This window comes from Castor canadensis, chromosome 10 (assembly GCF_047511655.1).
Source record: "Castor canadensis chromosome 10, mCasCan1.hap1v2, whole genome shotgun sequence".
Taxonomy (NCBI): Eukaryota; Metazoa; Chordata; class Mammalia; order Rodentia; family Castoridae; genus Castor; species Castor canadensis.
The window spans coordinates 143,625,964-143,650,626 of record NC_133395.1 but is presented as its reverse complement, the minus strand read 5'-3'; the positions used below and the strand labels follow the sequence as shown (position 1 = coordinate 143,650,626).

At 39.4% G+C, this 24,663-nt stretch overlaps 1 protein-coding gene across 7 annotated transcripts in view; it reads left to right on the top strand.

Moving 5' to 3' along the window:
- Positions 1-24,663, top strand: part of Tmcc1 (transmembrane and coiled-coil domain family 1) — a 193,165-nt gene that overhangs the window by 71,397 nt on the left and 97,105 nt on the right. Inside the window, exon 1 of one of the 7 annotated variants that reach the window (XM_074044467.1) lies at positions 7,305-7,518. The exons of the other annotated variants lie outside the window; for them this stretch is intronic. Within the exon in view, the coding sequence (XP_073900568.1) occupies positions 7,480-7,518 (39 nt within the window). The 5' untranslated portion in view covers positions 7,305-7,479. Of the gene's footprint in view, positions 1-7,304; positions 7,519-24,663 lie in introns of those variants that run through there. 7 annotated transcript variants of the gene reach the window in all.

The following is a 24,663-nucleotide window of genomic DNA, read 5'->3' as shown; positions in this document are numbered from 1 at the left end:
AGGGTTTCCTTCCTTTTAAAAATTAACATTCTAGTGTGTGAGGATCAAATTTTATTTATCTGTTCATCTGTTGATAGACATTTGGGTTGCTTCCATCTCTTGGTTGTTGTGAATATTGCCACCTTGAAATGGTTGTCTAAATACCTCTTTGAGACTATGCTTTTCAGTTCTTTTGACTATATAACCAGAAGTCGGATTACTTAATCATGATACTCGTTTTTTTAGTTATGGGGGAAACCTTCATACTGTTTTTCATAGGGTTGCACCATTTTGTAATCTCACCATATGCATGAGTTCCAGTTTCTCCTTTCAACATTCCTTCCTTCCTTCCTTCTTTCTTCCCCTCCTTCCTTCCCCCTTCTTCTTTTAGTTTCTGTATTAGTTTTACTAATTACTTATCTTTACTGGATAACCTTATATTTGATACAGTTTTGCTGTCTACTGTTCTTTCATTTGAAGGACTCCCTTTAGCATTTATTATAGAGCAGATCTAGTAGAAATGAACTCCTTTAGCTTTTGTTTTTCTGACAATGTTTTAACTTCTTTTGAAGTACACTTTTGTTGGATATTGTATTCTTGGTTAACAGTTTTTTTCTTTCAGCTTTTTTTTTTTTTTTTTTTTTTTTTTTCTTCCAGTACTGGGGTTGAAGTCTGTCTTAAATTTTCTAGACAGGTGTTCTATCAGTTGCATGACATCCTCAGCCCCTTTTTTTGCTTTAGCTTTTTTCAGGCAGGGTCCTGCTTTTTCCTGGGCCAGTCTTGGACTACAACCCTCCTGTGTATATACCTCCTGAGTAGCTGGGATGACAGGCATACACCACCACACCCTTCTTGTTTTGTTGAGATGGAGGCTTGGTAACTTCTTGTCCAAGCTGGTCTCTCTCAAACCATGATTTTCTTGATCTCTGCCTCCTGAATAACTGGAATTATAGGCATGAAGCACCACACCAGGCTTTTGTTATATTTAATATATTATTTTTCTCCTTTGCAGCCTGTAAAGTTTCTGCTGAGAAGGAACCCCACAGATAATATTATAGAGACTCACTTGCATGCGATGAAGGAGTTTTCTTTTCCTCCTTTCAAGGTTTTGACTTTGTCTCTGATTCAGATACTTTGATTAGAATGTATCTTGGAATGCTTCTCATTGGATTTATTAGTTTTATTATTGAACCTTTTTTTTAGTTTCTTGAGTATATATATTTCTTTCCTCAGATTTGGGGAGTTTCTGGCATCATTTCTTCAAAAGCTCTATCCCTTTCTTTTCTGCCTTTGGTACTCCTGTGAGAGTGGTCTGCTTGCGAGTGTCTCATCAGCCCCTTAGGTTCTCTTTAGAGTTCTTTATTCATTTTTTCTTTTTGCTCTTCTGACTTGATGAGCTCAGGTTCATTCTTTTTTCTGCCTGGTCAAGCCTGATGTTGAATCCTTTTAATAAAATTTTCAGTTCACCCATTGTATTTTGTAGCTACAGAACTTGGGGTTTTTTTCTTAGCTTAAATTTCTTTATTGATACTATCAAAATTCTTTTCCAGATTTTGTTTAGTTGTCTGTGTTCTCTTTTTATCTCTTGGGCCTTTTCTTTCTTTCTTTCTTTCTTTTTTGGGAGCGGGTATCCAGCAGCTTCAAATCTGCATTTCTCATAGAGTTTGTTTTGTTCTTGTAATTGGGTTATGTTGTTCCCTTTCTCTGGGTCTCCTTTTGCCCAGGCTGGCCTCAAACAGCTGGGCTTAAGCAGTCCTCCTGCCTCTGAGCCTCCCAAGTAGCTGAGACCACAGATGTGTATCACCCTCCCTGTTTCTTTGTATGCCTTATGATTTCTTTCCTGGGATTTGGGCATTCATAAAAACAACCACCTCTCCCAGTCTTTGTGTAGTATTTTTGTACAGGGAAGGCCTTTACCAGAAAGCATGATTGGAGGCTCTAGGATCTCTAACCATTTCTGATCTGTTTCTCTTCCTTGGCATCTGTCCATAGAACTATAGCTGTAACATGCTGCTTTGTCTCTTTTTTCCAGTAGCTTCTGAATTCTGATGTCAGTTCTGTCAGTGGCCTAACAGGTGCTATAGAAACAAGTCCCTCAGACAGCTTCCAGATGGGCCAGAGTGTTAAGAGTCATGTTTTTGCTTGCGTCCTAAGGGAGTAGCTCTGCTGTGGTGATGTAGGGGAAGAAAAACATCTTTTTCTCTAACCATCTTCAGTCTGTGAGTGAGGCCACCATCACAAAAGACCGTAAGAAGAGAAAGCCTGCAGATTTTTTTTACACATGAGTTTTCTATGACTTGGGAGTCTTTGTAAGGAACTGAAACCCCAAAGATGATTAAACAAGATGATTAAACTTGTCTGTTTTTATGCTGTTTTACAAGAAGTGGATAGTGCTAGAGAAGTAGGATTGGGCAGAGAATGTGATCTAATGGGTAAACTGGCCTGTTGTTCAGATTCTCCTCGGGAGCCTTCATCTTCACAGATGAGGGTGTTCCTTTCCTGAAGGTATGGGGAGGGCAGGGGAGGCCCAAAAAATCCTTCCTAGGTCTTGAAACCAGCTTCAAGAACAGAAGGGCAGGAGAAAGTTAGACCTTCTTGCTTCTGTTGTTTTCTCAAATGCCACAGTACATATTTTAGGGTTGTGGATTCTAAATACCATCAGGGAGTTCCCTCTGATGGTTCATGATGTACTGTGTAAAGGGAGGGCATGAACAGGGACAACAAATTCCATGAGTTTCCTCTCCTTTTGCTGGGAAACTGTCTTATTTTTACTATGGGTTAGTTGTCATCACTTCTTACCTGGTCTCTAGAGCTCTTGTAGTGACAATATAGTCTGGATATGGTTTTAAACTCCACATCTCTGTGGAAGGAAGATTGTAGCTTTCTAGTCTGCCATCATGTTGTCACTCTCCCTAGTGTAACTTTTTAAAGCATAAATTTTGCCAAATAGTCTTTATAAAACTTACAAGTAGTATTTTGGACTTGAGTAAGGCATTTGGTTTTGTCCTATATTTTATTGGAAAGTATTAAATCATACAGATCCATTTATAAGTGGGAGATAAATGACGAAAGCTAATAAAATTTTTACAATGGACAAGAACAAATAGAATTTAATTAAGTGGAATGATCAGGGAGTTTGTGGGTATGGCAGATGGATGAGGGAGAGAGAAAGCCAGAGTGTTTTAGAAACTTCAAAAGTTTTTATGGAACCACCAGGTTCCATGAGCCAGTGGCTCATGCCTGTAATCCTAGCTACTCAAGAGGCAGAGATCAGGAGCATTGCAATTCGAAGCCAGCCCAGGCAAATAGGTCACTAGACCCTATCTTGAAAATAACCCAACACAAAAAAGGGCTGGAGGAGTGGCTCACGTAGAAGAGTGCCTATCTGGTAAGTGTGAATTCAAACCCTACTTCTGCCCAAAAAAGAAAAAAGTTTTATCATTGTACAGTGCTTTATATCTTAAGCTTGCCTGACAAGCATAGGGCTCTGAGTTTAAACCCCAGTCTCACCAAAAAATAAGGATGAAAAAATGAAGTTTTCAGAAACTTCCATTTTCCTCTCAGAGGAAGGGCTCTTGTTTGTGGGAGGGGCACTGGACACAACTGGAGGTGAGTCTGCTGCCAGCTGGGGGCATGACCTCGTCCACCTGGCAGTCGGGACTGGGCTCAGGGCCACTGGCCTGTTTCCCATTTCCCTTGCCACATCTCTGCAAGCCGCTACCGACACACAACAAATACTTCTCAGAAACTTCTTAGAAAGATATATGAGGCCTGGGGATGTCACCAAATGGGAGAATGCATGCTGAGCATGCGTGAGGTCTTGGGTTTGATCCCAACATAGAAAGCAAAAAATAAGAGAGAGACGGTACCACAATGAGATGGCCCAGGGCATTGAAAAGCAAAACAAAAATAGAACCACACAGGATTGGCAAGGATGTAGAACAATTGGAACCTTCCATATGTTACTGTAAGTATAATTTGGTACAACTGCAGTGGAAACTATATAATATCTGCTGAGGCTTAGACAATGTTTACTCTGTTTCACAAATTCTGTTTCTGGCCTTTACATAAGAAAAATATATACACTTATGAACTCCAAAAGAATGTATGAAAATGTTATAGCAGATTTATAATAGGGAAAAAAGTAGATACAGCCCAGATCCAAAAGCAGAATGGATAAATTCATTTCACTTACACAGTGGAATACCATGTAGCTATAAAAAAGAATGGCTGCATATATTTGCTCATTATATCTTTACAACTCATACAATTATGTCAGTTTTTACCACCATATACTATTCCATTGTATAAATGTTCCATTGTAAGAATGAAATTAATATATGCACATACAAATTCATTATATGTATGCATATATATTACACATTATATAAACATATGATGAATAGAACCTGTAAGACTATATTAAATATTGAATATTTCTAGTCTCAGATGGCTCTTACCACCTTATTGCTCTTCTCTTCCCCCATGGGATAAGCAAAACTGTGATTTGTATATAATAGTTTTGCTTATTCTCAAATTCCATATTAAAACAATCTGTTATATATGGCTTCTGTTATTTATCATATTGTTGTCATTCACGCACACAGTTATATTTTAATTTTGTTTATATCCTATTATTTTGTAACTTTTGTTTTTGGTCTATCATCCAAAAAGTTGCCAGACACCTCAAAATAGGTCAGATTTACAGATTTTAACTCTTTCCCTAACATTTCAATAAAGATCTTTTAAATTAAAAAAAAATTTTTTTTATCAAGAACTGGATTGTAGGCTTGTGCTTGTGATTTTTTTTTTTTAAAAAGCCTTGTATCTAAACAATTAGACTTTTGTCCTTATTTTAATAGGCAAAAAATGATTTTCTACTAAAATGGAAGTGCCATCCCTTTAGTCCATAAATGGACTTTCTATGTATCTGGAGCTTTGATTCATCCTCTTTTCAGTTCATGATTGATATTTAATTCTTTTTTTTTTTTTTTTTTTTCTTGGCAGCACTGGGGTTTGAACTGAGGGCCTCATGTTTTCTAGGCAGGAGCTCTTACTGCTTGAGCCACTTCACCAGCCCCATCGTTGACATTTGATGTATACCTGGGCCTGTCAGCTTTTGATATTTTTTCTGCTTCCTTTTCTCATTATTTTAAATTTATTTTTTATATAGAAAGAATTTTCAGGCTGGTGGAATGACTGTAGTGGTAGAGCACCTGTCTAGCAAGTGTGAGGCCCTTAGTTCAACCACCCAGTACCACCAATAAAAGGAAAAAAATAAGGGGATTTAGTCAGTTGTATGAGGAATATCTTATTCATATTTCCACAGTAGCATCTCATCAGTTCTTTTTTTTGTGTGTGTGTTACTGGAACTTGAACTCAGGGCCTTCACCTTGAACCACTCCACCAGCCCTTTTTTTGTTAAGTATTTTTGAGATAGGGTCTTGTAAACTATTTTCTCTGCCTGGTTTCAAACCTCGATCCTCCTGATCTCTGCCTTCTGAGTAGCTAGGATTACAGTGCCCGGCTCATCAATTGTTTGTGCATCCTCAGGGGAAGACTGCAGAATACTCTTATGTTGTTTAGTTAGTTAGTTTTTTTTTTTTTTTCCCTTCAAGGAAACCTTTTAGAGAGGGCCTTAGATTGTACCCTAGATTGGCCTTGAACTCAGGATCTTCTTGCCTCAGCCTCCTGAGTGCTGGGATTACAGAAATGAGCCATTAATGCCAACCTCAGTACTCTTTCATTCTCTGTGGGAGAAAAATGGAGGTACTGGTCCTGCCATTTAAAAAGAAATAAACAGCAAAAGCCCAACTCAAGTTCACTGTCTTTTACTCCCCTGCCTCCCTTCTTTCCTTCCTTCTCTTTTGTTTTTGAGATTCAGGGGATTGAACCAGTGCAAGCTCTACCAGTTGAACCACTCCCCTAGTCCTCAGCTTACTTTCTACTTGGAATTACATTTCAATCAGTTAATTTAAATATTAGATTACATTACTTACTGTGAACCTTAGACATGAAGGTGTGTTTACCGAAGATTTTTTAGGTTTAAAACTTTACAAAAAGTACAACTGTTTTTTGTTTTAAGGTTTTTGTTTGTTTTTCCAGCGCTAGGGATGGAGCCTAAGGTCTTGAGCTTGCTGGGCAAGTGCTGTGCCACTGAGCTACATCCCTGTCCTCTGTTTAAGGTTTTTAAGAGTAAATGTTCTCCACGCATTCTTGAGTTAGAGTAATTTTTTGGAACCTTGACATCTTATTATTTGTTCATATTTGGTGTGTCTTCTCTGTTTTTCCTAAAATACTATGAAGTGTGTGTGTCTTTTTAAGGTGAATTTAAAAAGTCAAGCATTATATTTGTTGATAATTGGAAGCTGGCACATGTGATGCACATAATTGAGAAAAACCTTGGCACAGAGACTTCCTTTTGTTTTCAAATTCATTTTTCCCTTTTCTTGTCTGAAGAAAAAAATTAGCAACACTGTGTTTCCTCATAATAATATTGAAGTTTTAAAGAAAGGATTCCTGCTCTGTTTTAAGAGTTGTGATACTAGTACACATTTCAGGGGGTTGGTTTGAGAAATCCTGACGTAGTTGTGAAATTCCGAAGCCGGTGAGTGCCCACGGCAGGTTCATGAAGTGAGAGAGGCTCACAGGGAATGGGGAAGGCAGCAGGTTCTGTCCTCAGCGCTTAGTAAATTCATTCTGCAGCGTGGACAGTGGAGAGGAGCGCCCAGCGGCTGCTTTCATTCACCTGCAGCTTCATCCTTAGAGATTTGTTCATACCCCCGCCGGCACTGATTCACCCACAGCTCTTCCTTTTGTTTGTTTGGGTGAGCAAAAATTTTTTTAAGAGTACTTTGTTCCAACGAGAGAGGGCAGTCACCTGAAGTTGAAGTCACCATCGGAGCACGCAGTGCACCTGACATTCCTCTTTCCCCTCCCTGTGAATAAGAGGACAAAGCCACGGCTGCCCAGCTCAGCTGGGAGGAGTTTCCGCCTGCCTGAGCTGCTGCGGGGCTCCGAGTACCACACCGGGTGGCTGGAGTGGGGAAGGCCCCGTGCACCTCCTGGGCGGAGCCGGTCCCCTGCGAAGCAGATGTCCCTGAGTCGCTCCCTGCGTGCTGCCCCTCCCACCCCGCAGCGCGCCGAGGCGCAGGTGTCTCCCCGGCACCCTCGCCCGCAGGTCTGGTGGGAAGGGAAGGGAAGGGAAGGGAAGGGGTGGTCCTTGTGTCTGGACCCTCCAGCTGACTCACAGGAAGTGCTGGAGAGCTGGGCACCGGCAGGGCTGGGGATCCCGCCCCGCCCGCCCGGCCGCCAGCGCTGCAGAACAATGAAGTGCTTCCAAGTTTGCGCAGACTCCTAGGGATGGTCTCCGGACTTTTGTGACAGCCTTCAAAATGTTCTGCCAGCGACTTTCCCGAGGAGCTGGCCTTTAAACAAGAAGACCCCTCCCTTGGTGGATCGCTTTGTGCTTTGTGCGAAGCTTTCGCTCCTCAGGGGACCATGGTCCAGCGCTTCAGCCTCAGGAGGCAGCTCTCCAAGGTGGGTCACGAGCCGGGTATGTTGGTGCCGGGAAACTCTCCCCGGCTTCAGCATGGCTTCCTTTCCCTCCCACTACTGTGTCAAGCCTGCCTTCCTCCAGTGCTAAGGAGGGCTGGGAGGAAGCGCTGCCTTTTGTTCTTTCATCTGACAGACAAAGCTTGACGGCTGCCTGCACTGCCATCCCCAGCCTGTGTGTCCCTAAAACTGCAGCTGTCACTGGGAATTTGGACCAAGTTGTAGTTTGCTCCCCATATACAATTTCCAGAAGAGCATGGATGAGAGAGAGAGAATTTGTAGGTCGAAAGTACGCATTTAATTAGCGTTTAATCCAGCAGCTTGTGGACCAAGAAGAGAAAGCCACATTTTGGTCTGTGGCATTAGGGCTTTCATACATATTTTCCTAATAAACTGGGGAAACCACCACCAGATAGTTTAAGGAGTAAGACCCGCAGCAAGTTGTGAAAATGGAAGGTTGTGTGGGGGAGTTGCATACTTAATAAAGAAGTGTGTGAAAAGCAGTTACCAGAAGACTGGAAAGCAGTACTTACTGGAAAGCAGGTTTCATGGCAGCAGCTTTTAGGAGAAAGTTCTTTGAGAAGAATTTTTATTTTTATTTTTTCAAATCAAAAAAAGGTGAAGCACCCCTTCAAGATAGGATGGATTTTTGTGAATGGACTGAGAGCGGGTGGGCTGGTGCCATCCAGCCGTATCCAGGTGGAGCTCTCTCCTTAGCCAGTGGGGAGACTGCTGTGGAAAGAGGTGTGGTTAGGACTTGAGCTTTAGTTCAGAAGCCATTGTGTTCCTTAAAGGCCCTGTTTGAAAGATGCAGCAGTTGGCAGCTAAATTGTGTCACAGTTCATTCTTAGCAAATAGAAACTTGAACAAATAGCAAATCAGTAGGCACTCTTGATTTCTTAGCTTCTTCCCCCCAGGACTGTTTAATCCTGGTATGTATTGGGATCCTCAGGGAAAACTAGCTCCTCACAGGTAAGCCCAGTAGTGTAGACGTGTGAACTGAATCAGAAAGGAACATGGTGCTTCTCCCTCTGCAAGTCACAGAACAGCTTTTCCTGGGTCTCTAAGCCAAACAGGGACTTTTTAGGAGTATGAAAATATTTTTCCCTTCCCTTGTGTGGGAGAGAGCTCGGAAACCCCAGGTTTCTCCTAAATAGCTCAGAGAATCATTGTTGCACCTTCAGGGTCCTCTAGTGCGTGTGTTCTCAAATGTGTCTTACATTTAAAAAGCAGAAGCCGCGCAGATTCTCAGAGCAATGACATCCCTGTGTAAGGACGTCTTGATACTTAAGAGTCAGGTGACAGTCTCTTAATTAGAAAGTAACTGCATTCTAGGTATTTGGCCAACAATGCTTGTCTCCAAGTTATTTTTTACTCTCTTCACTCATTACAAGACGTTTGACCGATTTTCAAAAAGGAACTAGAACTACTGAAGGAATAGGATTATCTGTAATGTGAAGAAATAAATGTACCTTGCATAACGACACCCAAGGTAGTAAGTTTTCATTTTTTTTAACACCTTTCCCCCCCTCACTTTAACATGTTTATGGATCCTATAATAGATAATTGGGGCCAAATTTAAGGAAATTTGTTTTTTGTCAAGTGCGGTTGATACCATGTGTGTTTAGTAATGAATTAAATTCAGTCTGTGAGGCACTTGTATATGAAGGAGAAACTGAGTAGTATGCCAGTGCATGTTGGTGCATCCACTGAGATTTTAAAAAACAACACTGCCCTCCTGTTCTTTTTCCCTGAATGATAGGTTCCCTGAGAGCAGAGGACCTGGCATTCCCCAATATGTGATACTTTTGGCACACATTGAACACTCAAAATGAAGTTGGTTCTTCATAGATGAAAACCACTTGAGTAGCCGCAATTTCAGGTGGTTCTACCTTTAGTGACAAGTATTTTTGCTACTAGAAAGAATCTTGCAGAAGAAAAGAATTTTCTTAAGATCATCTCACGAGTTTTTTGTTACAGTTTTGGCATTACTGGGGTTCAAATTCATCTCAGAGTTTTAATAGAAATTTCCTATTTTAATAAAAAGTATTGATGTAATCATCTTTAAATTCTGTTGGACATTTTCTGAAAGAAAACATTTGTAAATGTTTGTGGTGACTTTAAGCTCACTGTCCACCTTAGATACTTTGACTCTTAAGTTCTGTACTCATGCTTCTTTTATAAGCTGGGAATTTTCCCTAGAAAATTCAAAAGATTGCTCCAGGGTAATGGTTGCTCACATTTGAAGTAAGAAAAAAGAAGGAAGTAAATTAAGATACAGGTGGAAAAAACCCTTCAGTTTTAAAGAAAGAACTATTCTCTTTCACTAAATCCTAATTATCTGACTTACGGAAAATTCACTTTCCTTGCTATTTTTTAAAGTTAAATAATACTTTGGAAATATTCACTAAGGAAAATGTTTTCTTTCTGTTCTATATCTCTTGCATGAGCCAGTCAAAATAGTTCGGAGCCTGCCAGCATGGACATTCATTTAATTCTCCTACTGATCCTTGAGTTAGATAGTGTCGGCTTTATTTTATTACTAAAGAAATTAATTTTTGGGCTGGGGATATAGCTCAGTGGTTTAGTGTTTGCCTTGCATGCATGAGGCCCTGAGTTCAATCCCCAGTACCACCAAAAAAAAAAAAAAAAAAAATTGACCTTCAAAGAAATTAAGTCATTTGACCAAGGTAACAGGAGTATAGTCAGGCTCTAACAGGTCTAACTCCAAACCCATTCAGTATCCCCACAGCAGCTGCTACCTTAAAATCTGGCATGCTACACATATTCTCACTCTCGTGGTCTCTGATGTTTCTTCTTATATTTATCCCAGCTGGTAGAAAACAGTGTAAACATCTTGGATGGCAGCCTTAGAACAGCCCTTCCTCAAAAAATTGAAATAAGTATTCTGTGGTGTTTGAACTGAACAGTCAAAGTTGATGAAATAGTTCCCATAATAAAAGTTTTCTTTGGCCAGAAAAGTATTGATTTGACTAAGCTAGTTGATATAATAGAGCTTTATTAAATGTGAAGTAATTAAATGTAAGTTGAGGCTTAACCACATGCATTTATATGAAATTTTGTGCTACCTTTTAAAAAATTTCTTTGGAGGGAGAAAAGTGTACTCTTATGTTTCTGTAATAATTTTTAAGAGATGAAATGCAGTGGACACTCAGCAAAGACATTCGGAAAGTCCTCTAAAGTCACTCTGGCTCTTCTCTCTGATCAGAGAAAAAGATTTCCCCCAAATCTCTTATGAGCAGTAGATAATCACATTTCCCCTCCTTTTCCGGAAAGCTTTTTTTTTTTTTTGGTTTTTTGTTTGTTTGCTTTTAAAGCAATGATGAAATGGAGGAGGCTTCGTGAAAATTTTTTGAGATTCATGATTTCAGTAATAGGCTCTTTTATCTTACTTTCGAATGATAATTTCCATACTTCAAGAATTTAAAATTAAACAACTGAATGTTTTCTTTCAGTCACGGCTTTTCAGTTTTTTCTTTATTCTTCCTCTGTGTGTGGCTATTGTAACTAAATGTGAGCATCTGTTTTCTGAGCTAATACCAAGACACATGCTAAGCAGTTTGAACTTTAATTTTCTAGACATGAATCTAAATAGTTCAGTTTAGGTTTCCTGTATGTTTGCACACAAAGCTTATTCTCCTTAAAGCACATGTACCTTTATAGAACCTATCACTTTTTTTCCTTTGCTACTGGGGTTTGAATTTGAGGACCTTGCTTTTACTAGGCAAGTTCTCTATCATTTGAGCCATGCCCTCAGGGGAGGCGGGGACTTTTTTTGTTTTTGTTTTTGTTTTTTTTTGAGGTGGGATCTCCAGGCTTCCTAGTGCAAGCTGGCCTCAAACTTGTGATCTTCCTGCTTAGCCTCTTCATTGCTAGGATTTTAGGCAGGAACCACCATGCCTGTCTCTGAACACACTTTCAGTATCAAAAATCATTGAAATTTTCAGTTATACCACATTTTCTTTCCTTTGCATTTTATAGCTTTCTTCTGCTACATTTGAATTTTTCATATGGTAAAAAACATAGAAGGTAAAAATCATAAGCGTGTATCCTGGGTAGGCCAATAAAGAAATAGGAATTGTGGGATCTTTTCCCAGTTCTGCTCTGGGTTTATTGAAAACATTTAATCCAGAGTTATAAAGCAATTAAAAATATTTTAGTCTTAAAAGTGTTATAATTACCCTTTCTGCATTTTATAATGTCCTGTTACTTGGCATCAGTTCGATATCAGTAGAGAAACAAGAATTAGAGAGATGTTGTTGATAATTTGAATTTTTAATAAAAACTTGTTTTTCATAAGTGGTTTCTTTTCCATTTCTGCTTGCTTGCTTTTGGGTTTGTGACCTGTGATGGTATGACTGACTTAATCTTTCTGTGATATTATCTTCATTAATAAAAAGGAAAAAAGGGGGTCTCTTATTTCTTTCTTAATAGATGAATTAGGATCACATAAAAGTGTTCTAATAACTAAATGATAAATTTTATGTTATATGTTTTACCACACATTTTGAAAAGTATGTGAAACACTCTCAATGATAAATACTATATGGGGTCAGTGAGATAGTGTGGTATTACATGTAATTAACAGCCCCAAGTACATAGCCAAGGAGTCAGTACTGGATGGATGCTTTTAAATAATGGAAAGACCTATATACCATTTCTTCTTGTGCTCTTTTTACTTAATTCATTCTTTCTTGCTCTGAACTCATGGTTTAGCGCTTGAGCCATTCTCCCGCATTCTGTTTAATTTTCTCTTAAGTGACTGTTCGTTGGTTGACTAGCTACAAAATTGAAAATGTAATATTTTGCATATATACTTTACTAGCAGCTAAATGTTATATCTTCCTGTAAATTATTTTACCTCCTTTTAAGGAGGCTTAACTCATGTAATATTCTAACTGGCTATTATTTACCTGTGAGTCTGCAACTTCAGCATTTAAGTCTTCCTTGTTATAGGATTGTTTTGACATATTACAAAACCAAAATAAAAATGCTGATGGTGGTCCCTTATAATTCTGTAAGTTTTATTTGCCATGAGAATAAAGAATGGTCTTCCTATGCAAATACTTTGGGAAATAATAGAGTAAAATGAAGAAACTAATTTAGAAACATGTTTATATGTTTATTATTACTCCAAAGTGCTTTGGTGATAGTGACACCAGTTTAAACTTTTAATAAAATAATAAATTACCAACCATTTAGAAGAACATGCTTCCCTAAGAAAAAGGGTTTTTTTGTAGAAGTTTTTTATTATTTATTTATTTATTTATGTTAATTTTTTTTTTTGTTATTCATATGTGCATACAATGTTTGGGTCATTTCTCCCCCCTGCTCCCACCCCCTCCCTTACCACCCACTCCGCCCCCTCCCTCTCCCCCCCACCCCCTCAATACCCGGCAGAAACTATTTTGCCCTTATCTCTAATTTTGTTGAAGAGAGAGTGTAAGCAATAATAGGAAGGAACAAGGGTTTTTGCTGGTTGAGATAAGGATAGCTATACAGGGAGTTGACTCACATTAATTTCCTGGGCGTGTGTGTTACCTTCTAGGTTAATTCTTTTTGATCTAACCTTTTCTCTAGTACCTGTTCCCCTTCTCCTATTGTCCTCAGTTGCTTTTAAGTTATCTGCTTTACTTTCTATGCGTAGAGGGCAACAAATGATAGCTAATTTTTTAGGTGTCTTACCTATCCTCACCCCTCCCTTGTGTGCTCTCACTTTTATCTTGTGATCAAAGTCCAATCCCATTGTTGTGTTTGCCCTTGGTCTAATGTCCGCATATGAGGGAGAATATACGATTTTTGGTCTTTTGGGCCAGGCTAACCTCATTCAGGATAATGTTCTCCAGTTTCATCCATTTACCAACAAATGGTAACATTTCGTTCTTCTCCATGGCTGCATAAAATTCCATTGTGTATAAATACCACATTTTCTTAATCCATTCGTCAGTAGTGGGGCATCTTGGCTGTTTCCATAACTTCGCTATTGTGAATAGTGCCGCAATAAACATGGGTGTGCAGGTGCCTCTGGAGTAACCTGTGTCACAGTCTTTTGGGTATATCCCCAAGAGTGGTATTGCTGGATCATATGGTAGATCAATGTTTAGCTTTTTAAGTAGCCTCCAAATTTTTTTCCAGAGTGGTTGTACTAGTTTTACATTCCCACCAGCAGTGTAAGAGGGTTCCTCCCCCCCACCCCCCACCGCCCGCATCCTTGCCAACACCTGTTGTTGATGGTGTTGCTAATGATGGCTATTCTAACAGGGGTGAGGTGGAATCTTAGTGTGGTTTTAATTTGCATTTCCTTTATTGCTAGAGATGGTGAGCATTTTTTCCTGTGTCTTTTGGCCATTTGAATTTCTTCTTTTGAGAAACTTCTGTTTAGTTCACTTGCCCATTTCTTTATTGGTTCATTAATTTTGGGAGAATTTAGTTTTTTCAGTTCCCTATATATTCTGGTTATCAGTCCTTTGTCTGATGTGTAGCTGGCAAATATTTTCTCCCACTCTGTGGGTGTTCTCTTCAGTTTAGAGCCCATTTCTCTAAACTAAAAAGAAGCTTTTTAGTTTCATGAACTCCCATTTATCTATGCTGTCTCTTAGTTGCTGTGCTTCTGGAGTTCCATTGAGAAAGTTCTTACCTACACCTATTAATTTCAGAGTATTTCCTACTCTTTCCTGTATCAACTTTAGAGTTTGTGTTCTGATACTAAGATCCTTGATCCATTTTGAGTTAATCTTGGTATAGGGTGATATACATGGATCTAGTTTCAATTTTTTGCAGACTGCTAACCAATTTTCCCAGCAGTTTTTGTGGAAGAGGCTGTCTTTTCTCCATCGTATATTTTTAGCACCTTTGTCAAAGACAAGTTGGTTATAGTTGTGTGGCTTCATATCTGGGTCCTCTGTTCTGTTCTACTGGTCTTCATGTCTGTTTTTGTGCCAGTACCATGCTGGTTTTGTTGTTATTGCTTTGTAATATAGTTTGAAGTCGGGTATTGTGATACCTCCAGCATTGTTCTTTTGACTGAGTATTGCCTTGGTATTCGTGACCTCTTGTGTTTCCGTATAAATTTAATGGTAGATTTTTTTCAATCTCTTTAATAAATGTTGTTGGAATTTTGAATTGCATTAAACATGTAGATTACATTTGGGAGTATAGACCTTTTTACTATGTTGATTCTACCAATCCATGAGCATGGGAGACTTTCTCCACTTTTCATAGTCTTCCTCAATCTCTTTCTTCAGAAGTTTATAGTTTTCTTTGTAGAGGTCGTTCACCTCTACAAAGGTTAGGTTAGGTTTACACCTAGGTATTTGATTTTTTTTGAGGCTATTGTAAATGGAATTGTTTTCATATATTCTTTCTCAGTTTGTTCATTATTAGTATATAGAAATGCTAATGATTTTTCTATGTGGATTTTATATCCTGTTACCTTGCTATAGCTACTGATGGTGTCTAGGAGGTTTTGGGTAGTTTTTTGGGTCTTTAAAGTGTAAGATCATGTCATTTGCAAATAGGGATATTTTGACAGTTTCTTTATCTATTTGTATTCCTTTTATTCCTTCTTCTTGCCTAATTGCTCTGGCTAGGAATTCTAGTACTATGTTGAATAGGAGTGGAGATAGTGGGCATCCTTGTCTGGTTCCTGATTTTAGAGGGAATGGTTTCAGTTTTTCTCCGTTAAGTATAATGCCGGCTGTAGGTTTGTCATATATAGCTTTTATAATGTTGAGGTACTTTCCTTCTATTCCTAGTTTTCTTAGAGCTTTTATCATGAAATGGTGTTGGATCTTACCAAAGGCTTTTTCTGCATCTATTGAGATGATTAACTGGTTTTTGTCTGTGCTTCTGTTAATGTGGTTTTTTACATTTATTGATTTTCATATGTTGAACCATCCCTGCATCCCTGGGATGAAGCCTACTTGGTCGTGGTGAATGATCTTTTTGATGTGTTGTTGAATTCAGTTTGCCATTATTTTGTTGAGGATTTTTGCATCAGTGTTCATTAAAGAGATTGGCCTGTAGTTCTCCTTTTTGGAAGTGTCTTTGCCTGGTTTTGGGATAAGTGTAATACTGGCTTCAGAAAATGTGTTTGGCAGTTTTCCTTCCCTTTCTATTTCATGGAAAAGTTTAAGGAGGGTAGGTGTCAGTTCTTTAAAGGTCTGATAAAATTCAGCAGAGAATCCATCAGGTGCTGGACTTTTCTTTTTGGGGAGACTCTTGATTGCTGCTTCAATTTCATTTTGTGTTATAGATCTATTCAGGTGTTTAACATCCTCTTGGTTCAGCTTTGGATGATGATATGTATCTAGAAATCTGTCCATTTCTTTAAGATTTTTGAATTTATTTGAATATAGGTTCTCGAAGTAGTCTCTCATAGTTTCCTGAACTTCCATGGTGTGTGTTGTTATCTTCCCTTTTGCATTCCTGATTTTACTAACTTGGGTTTTCTCTCTCCTCATTTTAGTCAGGTTAGCCAGAGGTCTATCGATCTTGTTTATTTTTTCAAAGAACCAACTTTTTGTTTCATTAATTCTTTGTATGTTTTTTTTGGTTTCTATTTCATTGATTTCACCTCTTACTTTTATTATTTTTCTCCTTCTATTTGTTTTGGGATTTGCTTGTTCTTGTTTTTCTAGGAGTTTGAGATGTATCATTAGGTCATTGATTTGGGATCTTTCAGTCTTTTTAATATATGCACTCATGGCTATAAACTTTCCTCTCAGGACTGCCTTTGCTGTGTCCCATAGGTTCCGGTAGGTTGTGTTTCCATTTCATTGACTTCCAGGAACCTTTTCATTTCCTCTTTTATTTCATCAATGACCCATGTTTATTAAGCAATGAATTATTCAGTTTCCAGCTGTTTGCATTTTTTTTTTTAACTTTTGTTGAGTTCTAGTTTTATTGCATTGTGATCAGATAGAATGCATGGTACAATTTCTATTTTCTTATATTTGCTGAGACTTGCTTTGTGCCCTAGGATATGATCTGTTTTGGAGAAGGTTCTGTGGACTGCTGAGAAGAATGTATATTGTGTAGAAGTTGGATGAAATGTTCTGTAGACTTCACTGAGGTCCATTTGATCTATGGAATATTTTAGATCTAGGATTTCTTTATTGATTTTTTGTTTAGATGACCTATCTATTGATGATAATGGGGTGTTAAAGTCTCCCATGGCCACTATGTTGGAGTTAATATATGCTTTTAGGTCCTTCAGGGTGTTTTTGATGAAATTGGGTGCGTTGACATTGGGTGCATACAGGTTGATAATTATTATTTCCTTTTGGTCTATTTCCCCTTTTATTAGTATGGAATGTCCTTCTTTATCTTGTTTGATCAATGTAGGTTTGAAGTCTACTTTGTCAGGGATAAGTGTTGCTACTCCTGCCTGTTTTCAGGGGCCATTGGCTTGGTAAATCTTCTTCCAGCCTTTCATCCTTAGCCTATCGGTGAGATGGGTCTCCTGTACGCAACAAATTGTTGGATCTTCCTTTTTAATCCATTTCGTCGAAGGGTGCCTTTTGATGGGGCAGTTAAGTCCCTTAACATTAAGCGTTAGTACTGATAGGTATGTAGTGATTCCTGTCATTTAGTTGTCTTAGTTGTTTGAAGGTTTGATTGTGTGTACCTAAGTTGGGGTTACTCTCTACTTTCTTGCTTTTTCTTTTCCTGTGGTTTGGTGCTGCCTGTCTTTTCATGGTTAAGTTGGGTTTCACTTTCTGTGTGCAGAATCCATTGAAGAATCTTTTGTAGTGGTGGCTTTGCGGTCACATATTGTTTTAGTTTCTGCTTATCATGGAAGACTTTTATTGCTCCATCTATTTTGAATGATAGTTTTGCTGGGTAGAGTATCCTGGGGTTGAAGTTATTTTCATTCAGTGCCCGGAAGATCTCACCCCACGCTCTTCTTGCTTTTCATGTTTCTGTTGAGAAGTCTGCTATGATTTTAATGGGTTTACCTTTATATGTTACTTGTTTTTTCTCTCCTACAGCCTTCAATATTCTTTCTCTAGTTTCTGTACTTGTTGTTTTAATGATAATATGCCATGGGGTTGTTCTATTTTGATCTGGTCTGTTTGGTGTCCTGGAGGCCTCTTGCGTCTATATGGGAATAGATTTCTCTAGATTTGGGAAATTTTCTGTTACTATTTTGTTGAATATATTACGCATTCCCTTCGCTTGCACCTCTTCTCCTTCTTTAATGCCCATGATTCTCAGGTTTGATCTTTTGATGGAGTCGGTGAGTTCTTGCATTTTCTTTTCACAGGTCTTGAGTTGTTTAATTAATAGTTCTTCGGTTTTTCCTTTAGTTCCCATTTCATCTTCGAGTTCTGAGATTCTGTCTTCTGCTTGTTCTATTCTGCTGGATTGGCCTTCTGTTTTGTTTTGCAGTTCTGTTTTGTTCTTTTTTCTGAGGTTTTCCATATTCTGAGTTTCTTCCTCTTTAATGTTGTCAATTTTTTCCTGAGTTCATTTATCTCTTTATTAATCGTGTCTTTTGTTTCACTTTGGTGTTTATACAGTGCTTCTATGGTTTGTTTTATTTCTTCTTGTGCTTTTTCAAATTCTGTATTTTTGTTGGCTTGGAATTTTTTGAGTGTCTCCTGTACATTTTGGTTGACCGTATCCAGTATCATCTCTATAAAATTCTTGAGTACTTGTAGTATGTCTTCTTTTAAATTATTCTTGTGGGCTTCATTGGGTTCTTTGGCATAGTTTATCTTCATTTTGTTGGAGTCTGGATCTGAGTATCTGTTTTCTTCATTTCCCTCTGATTCCTGAACTAATTTTTTGCTGTGGGGAAACTGGTTTCCCTGTTTTTTCTGTCTTCCCATCATTGCCCTTGGTGTTGTTATTGTCCCTGTACTGTGTGCAATTAAGTATTTTCTAGCTTGTAATAATAACAATGGTGATATTTAAAATGTAAGGGTGAGAGGAGATGGAAAGCAAAGAAGTTAAAAATGGAAAAATAAATAAACAAGTAGAACAAAACAAAACAAACATAACTTTCAAGGATATAAACAGGGAGACATAGTGTACTGATCAACAGTAAGCTGAACAGGCATTAGACAGAGAGAGGATTAAAAAAAGTAAATAAATAAAAAAAAATAAATGAAAAAAATATCTTCAAGTTCAAATGCAATAAAGTTTCAGTCTTAATAATTTTGGTGTTAGTTCCTCAGCCTCCAATCCTGGAGATGGTGGCTGAGAAGTAGTTCTGTTGTTGTCTCATCAAAGGAGAAAAAAGCTAAAACAAAACAAAACAACATAAAACAAAAAAAAACACCACAAAGTGTCCCAAGTTCAGATGCAATACGGTTTCAGTAAGTTTTTCAGCATGTAGGCATAGTTCAGTTGTTGTCTCATCAAAGGTAGGGAGTGAGAAAAGAAAAAAAAAAAAAACAAGAGTCTGGAGACTGTTCTGAGAATGGTATCTGAGGCTGCGGCTCACCTGCCCGCTGCTGTCAGCCTGCTGTTGCTGGAGGCTTTATTTATGCAGATCTCAGGAGTGAGCTGAACACTCACCTGGCCCTGCAGGCTTTGTTTACTTAGAGTTCTCCTTGGTGCGACCACCACTGCTACAAGCTTTCCCTTTTCCACACACGCTGGGGAAGGTGACACTGCACCAGCTTTCTCAGGCTGGTGTGTTTATTTACATTTCACATGGGAAGTGGGTCTTCCCCCCTCTCCTGTGGAGTTTTCCTCCTATCGCCACATTTACAAGCTTTCCTGCTCCTCGTTGCTGGGCGTGTGCCGCCGCTCCTGTCTTCTCTAGCCGTCTTATTGTGAGGAATTTCCTCTCCCTCCCTTCAGCGTTCAGGGGAACCCGCCCTCTTTGCTACAAGTCTTTTTTTTTGTTGTTATTGCTTATTCAGTTTTTTTTCTTTTTTCCCTGGGTGGGGGTCGGTCTGTCTAGGAGGCTATGCTGATCTGGCCCAGGGTTGTGTGTGGGAGTACTGCGTACCGCTTAGCTCACCTTGTGGTCCGCGTCTTCCCAAGCAAGCGGTGTGGGAGCCCTCCTGGTTTCTCCATTTAACGTGAAATGGAGATGCTGTGCGCAGGCTGGAGGTGTGGAGGGGTCAAAGTTTTGCCTCTTCTTGGTGATTTTTTCCTGTAAGGTGTATCTCCAGCATCTCTCCAAGATTTTACTTTAGGAGGCATGCTTTCTGCTTCCTCCCTCTAGCCACCATCTTGGAATCCCCCGTTTTGTTTTTTAAAAGAATACAATTATCAGTTGAGTTCATTTGGGTTACTATTTTCCCAGGAGAGTGGGATATATTAAATGCTGTATTTGGAGATTCTTTGAGGTTGGAATATGGGTACCAAAGATTATTACTTTTGAAGATCAATGAGCTGATTTGCAGTGATGGTATTGTTATTATTCTGTCACTCTACAGGTATTTTTATTTTAAGAGCTTAGTTAAAGCAAAGCAGGGAGAACTAGAAAGTGAGAAAGAAGTGCATCCCTCCCCACACTCCCACTCCCCCACCTTGCCATGTAGAGAGTGGGAACAGAGGGGCTCAGAAATCTACTGATACAGACGGGCACAGTGGCTCGAGTGGTAGAGTACCTGCCTAGCAAGCATGAGGTCCTGAGTTCAAACCTCAGTACTGCAAAACAAAACTTAAAAGTATACTTGTATTCTTAGAAAGATGTGAGTGTTCTTAAAAACGACTTGAACAAATACACACTCATTCATTCTCTCTCTTTTTTTTTTGTTTTTCTTTTTGCATACATGTAGGCCAACTTTGAGTAGATAACACTGAATGCCTCTGAGGAGAAGACCAGAAAGACTTGAGTGTGAGGGAATATTGCAGTAGTGGACATAAGTATCAGACTGATTATTCTTCAGTAGTAAATATTTCCAATAGTTTACTTAAAGAGAAAAGATGAAAGTGATAGTCTTCTGTGCTTACATCTGTCTCCCAACATAGATGGTATTCACAGAGTGAACGTGCATGACAGTGCATTTGTACTGTGGAACCACGAACTCTTTAAAATTTAAATGTCACTTTTTGGTGCGTTAACTGTTCTATGGATTGAGATAAAGGTAGGAGCAGATTTTAAATGTGTTTATACAGAAGCAGCATGTGATACTGTGTATGAAATACTCTAGTGTTTTTCTTCATTATTTTGGCTTGCATGAGAACATGAAAGAATTTGTTCTCTTAGACATCCTAGGGTTAGTTAGGACTTAATCTCTTCAATACACAAGAAACTATAACAGACTCTTACTGCAAAACATGTTAAATGAGAAGAAGACAATGCAAATGGAACTTCCTTTGCAGTAGCATATGAAATCATTATATTTCAGTCTTTTGAGGCTGGGAGCATGGCTCAATTAATAGATCACCTGTGTAGCAAGCATATGGCTCTGAGCTCAACCCCCCCCCCCCCCACAGGTTTCAGTCTGCTCCAGCAAATGTTTTGTAAGAAGGGTAGCACTTTGCCTTTCTTTATTGGAAATTTGGCATTTGAAGACTTCCATCTTAAAGCCCCAGCAATGTCTGAAATATAAAGGTAGTGTATATAATAAAGAACATCCCATAGATTCCCTTTTCTCTTGATAAAATTTTCCCAAAGTTTTTTGTCCTGAAAGTAAACAAATCTTGGTAGGCTGTGTGACTTCGGACAAGTCATTTGACCTCTCTAAAGGTGTCTCTTCATCTAAATAGCATTATCTAGGATTTCTTAGTGATGTAAAATTATGTGTTGCACTGTTGTGTGCTGGCCATGCTGTATTTTCAAGAAAAATGCCTTTTGATCGCAAGCATCCAGCTTTATACCACCAGGAATCTAATTTTATATAGTCATTTTTTTGTGAAAGTAAATAAATTCATGACTTTAGTGGACATGCTTAGTATTGTTAGAAATAAGACCCTGAAGACCTCTAGGGACACAGTTGAAGACACAGAAATGGAGAGTTGCCTCAGCAAGGCAGAATCTCCTTTTGCAGAAGGATGTGCAGCACACGGCCACAGCAAGTACAAGGAATATAGACCATAGGTCTGCATTTTTATTCCTGATGCCTGCCTGCTTAGCTCAGATTGGTCAAATTTAGGTGCACAATCTGCTTGCAAATGGATAATGCCACACATTAATAATTAATTAATAATTAATGCTGTACCTAATGCTACATCCCCTACATTTGGGGGTGGGGTAGGTAGTAATTCTTAGGAAAAATTCTGCTCACAAAGAAAGCTCATGAGAAAAGTGTCACATCCAAGAGCAAGGTTTAATGACAGGCTCGAGCTGTCATGCTGGCCAGAGAAAGATGGCGCCGCCCTGACCTCGGCTAGACATGGCTTTTATAGAAGAGGGAGCTTGAGGAAGTTAGCATGTGCACAGGAGTCTATAGTAGAAGTGGAGCTGTCTTAGAGCGTGGGAAATTCTGTTAAAGGTGGAGCTGCCATTGGGGTTGAGGTTGCCCAGAGGAGGCTCCCTTTCTCAAGAAGTGAGGACTGAGGATAAAATGGCTGCCAATTCACAAAATGGTGACATTATTACTCTATTATTCCCCCATTTTTTCTTTAATAATGATGAGGGTAGGGAATTGGGGCAAAGCGTCGGCCTCTTAGCTGCTTCCTGCTGGCAGGGGCACTGTATGGGGCAAGCTCCTCAGACTCCTGTGGTGTCCTGGTTGTGGCCCTCACAGTAGTCCTCTGGATGGTTTTGGAGAGGTTGAGATCCCTGGAGGTACAACTGGTTAAACTTTTGATTAGCAATAGCAGACATGCGGTCTAAGAGAAATCTTTGTACTGTTTTTATGATACAAAGGAGGAAGCTTAAGAATAGGAGAGCAAGAACCATAGGCATTAGGATGGGCATTAGCCAGGAGAACCACTGTGAAATGTTGTTCCCTAGGGGATTCCAAAAGTCTTCCACCTCCCTTCTCTGTTTTTCTAACTGATCCTTGAGAGGTGCTGCCACTGGGGGATCCCATTGAACTTGACGGCAGTGGGTGGTGTGAGGATGACCAGATGAAGACCTGTCCAATGATGTCCCAATGGAGAAGGTTGAAGATCCTTTAGAACAAGATCCTCTGGTTTAACAGAAGTTGTCATAGGGTAGGGCAGGATCTGGTCTGCATGCTCTCTGAGAAGTTCCCTGTGAAGGTTAAGATAAGGTAGGTAGTCAGCTAGAGGAGCAGGGTCTGTTGGAGGCAAGTTTTCAAAGAGAAATGGGTGACCATACATATTTCAAAGGAGCTTGAGAAGGGAGGGCTTTAGGTGGTGTTCTGGTGTGGTGGATTTTTCTCATTGGCCAGGGAGTCACAGGCTTTCTTAGGTGGACTGGTTTCTTTTGCACCTTTATTGGGGGGAGGGGAAACAGTCTTGAGAGCATTTATTATGTAAGAACCAAATAGAAATATTAGAAGGAGCATTAAAAAATGGTCTAGCAAGGGCTGCATATCTAGGGATCCAGATTCTGCAAAATCACGTAACTCCCAAGAAAGCTCTAAGCTGCTTCTTGGTATGGGGGAGTGGGAAACGGAGGATTGGGTCGATTCTTTCATGACTCAGGGAGTGAGTCTGTCCCCTTAAGACCACACCTAGGTAGGTGACCTGTGGGAGGCAGGGGCTGACGGTCAAGATTTAGGTTAAATGGAACACTCTTGGATAAAAGAGAGCGCTAGCTCATGTTTTTTATATGACTTTGTAAATGTTTGTACCACATTTAGGTAAACTATAGACACAATACTGTTACAAGGTGGTCATTTAAGACACATGAGCAAATACATAAATGAACTCTGATTTAGTAGTACTTCAAGCTTGACAAGATCAGTAGAAAGCACAAATAATTTCTTTGATAAAATCTTTCTCTGTAACAATTTTTTGTAGATGTTACTCAGAGCAGAACAATATTAAGATAACCTTGTTATTTTATAGACATAGAGAATTTGATTTTAGTTTGACATGACCTTAAAAATCTTTTAGGCAACTCTTAGTCAATTTTAACTTTATATGCACTTTTAAAACTGACTCAGACCTTCATATAACATACTAAACCCTTTCATGGCTTGTCCTTATCCCTCCTATTTGAAACAATCTTTAGGACAAACTAAATATTTTAGGATTTACAAAATCCTTTCTCATCCAAAAAAACCATTCCTTTCCCCTTTTATCTTCTCAAAAAATACATTCCATACCTATGTATATCCTTTCCAGTTGTTTACTTTGTGACTTGTATTTTAAAATTAACTCTTACAAGAATTTTGAATTTATTATAGGGGCTGAAGCAACTAATTAGTAGCCCTTGATTCTTCAAGGAATTTATTTTAGGCATAAGGCCTCATCATCCCTCAGACTTGAGGGGATATTATTTTGGGTGTGGAAACTGTGAGGGATCTTTGAGTTTTATTTGAATAGGGAGGGCCAGCCTGGCTCGCCCTACACTCATCCCATCAGTCCACACTGTCTATCTATTTGTTACTGAAGGACGGGGCAGCAGAGATAGCTGCCTGGGGAAGAGGAGAATTTGAGCTTTTAGTTGAGATAGTTAATCCCATCCCAGCAGAGGCAATGGAGTTTCAGGAACTATGAGGAAAGAATGACAGAAGAAGACATCTCCCCCAGAGCAGGCCAGAGGCCGGGTAAACTAGTGCTCTAGGGGCTGGCCATATTTGCCCTGAAGGATAACTTTTGTTATTGGACCAGGGACTTGGAGAGAAAGATAAGACAGAGAAACAGGCTCTACTGTCTAGCAGGAAAATGACCTTCTGCTTCTCTGCCATTATGGCTTCTCCGAGGCTCCTCAACATTGATGCCAAGAAGTGGAACTTGGACAGGAGGCCGGAACCCATCAATCCATAGGAGGTGGCACCTCGCCTTCCATCTGGAAATGGGGGGGCACTTAGACCTCCAGTGGTTACCTTTGCAGAGAGGGCAGGGTCCTGGTTGGGGGTGGGGCTGTCTCCCAGGCTGTTCCCCTTGAGTATTCTCTGCAGAAGTGCCCCTCCTGTCCATTATGGTAGCAAGTTTGGGATGCAGGCCCCAGTCGGGTAGGGCCCTCTCTGAGAGAGCAATGAGGTCATAATGTCTCTTACCTTTCTCTCTCCTGTTAGTAAGGTCCCGGTTATAGTATACAGACATGGCTAGCTGTATTAG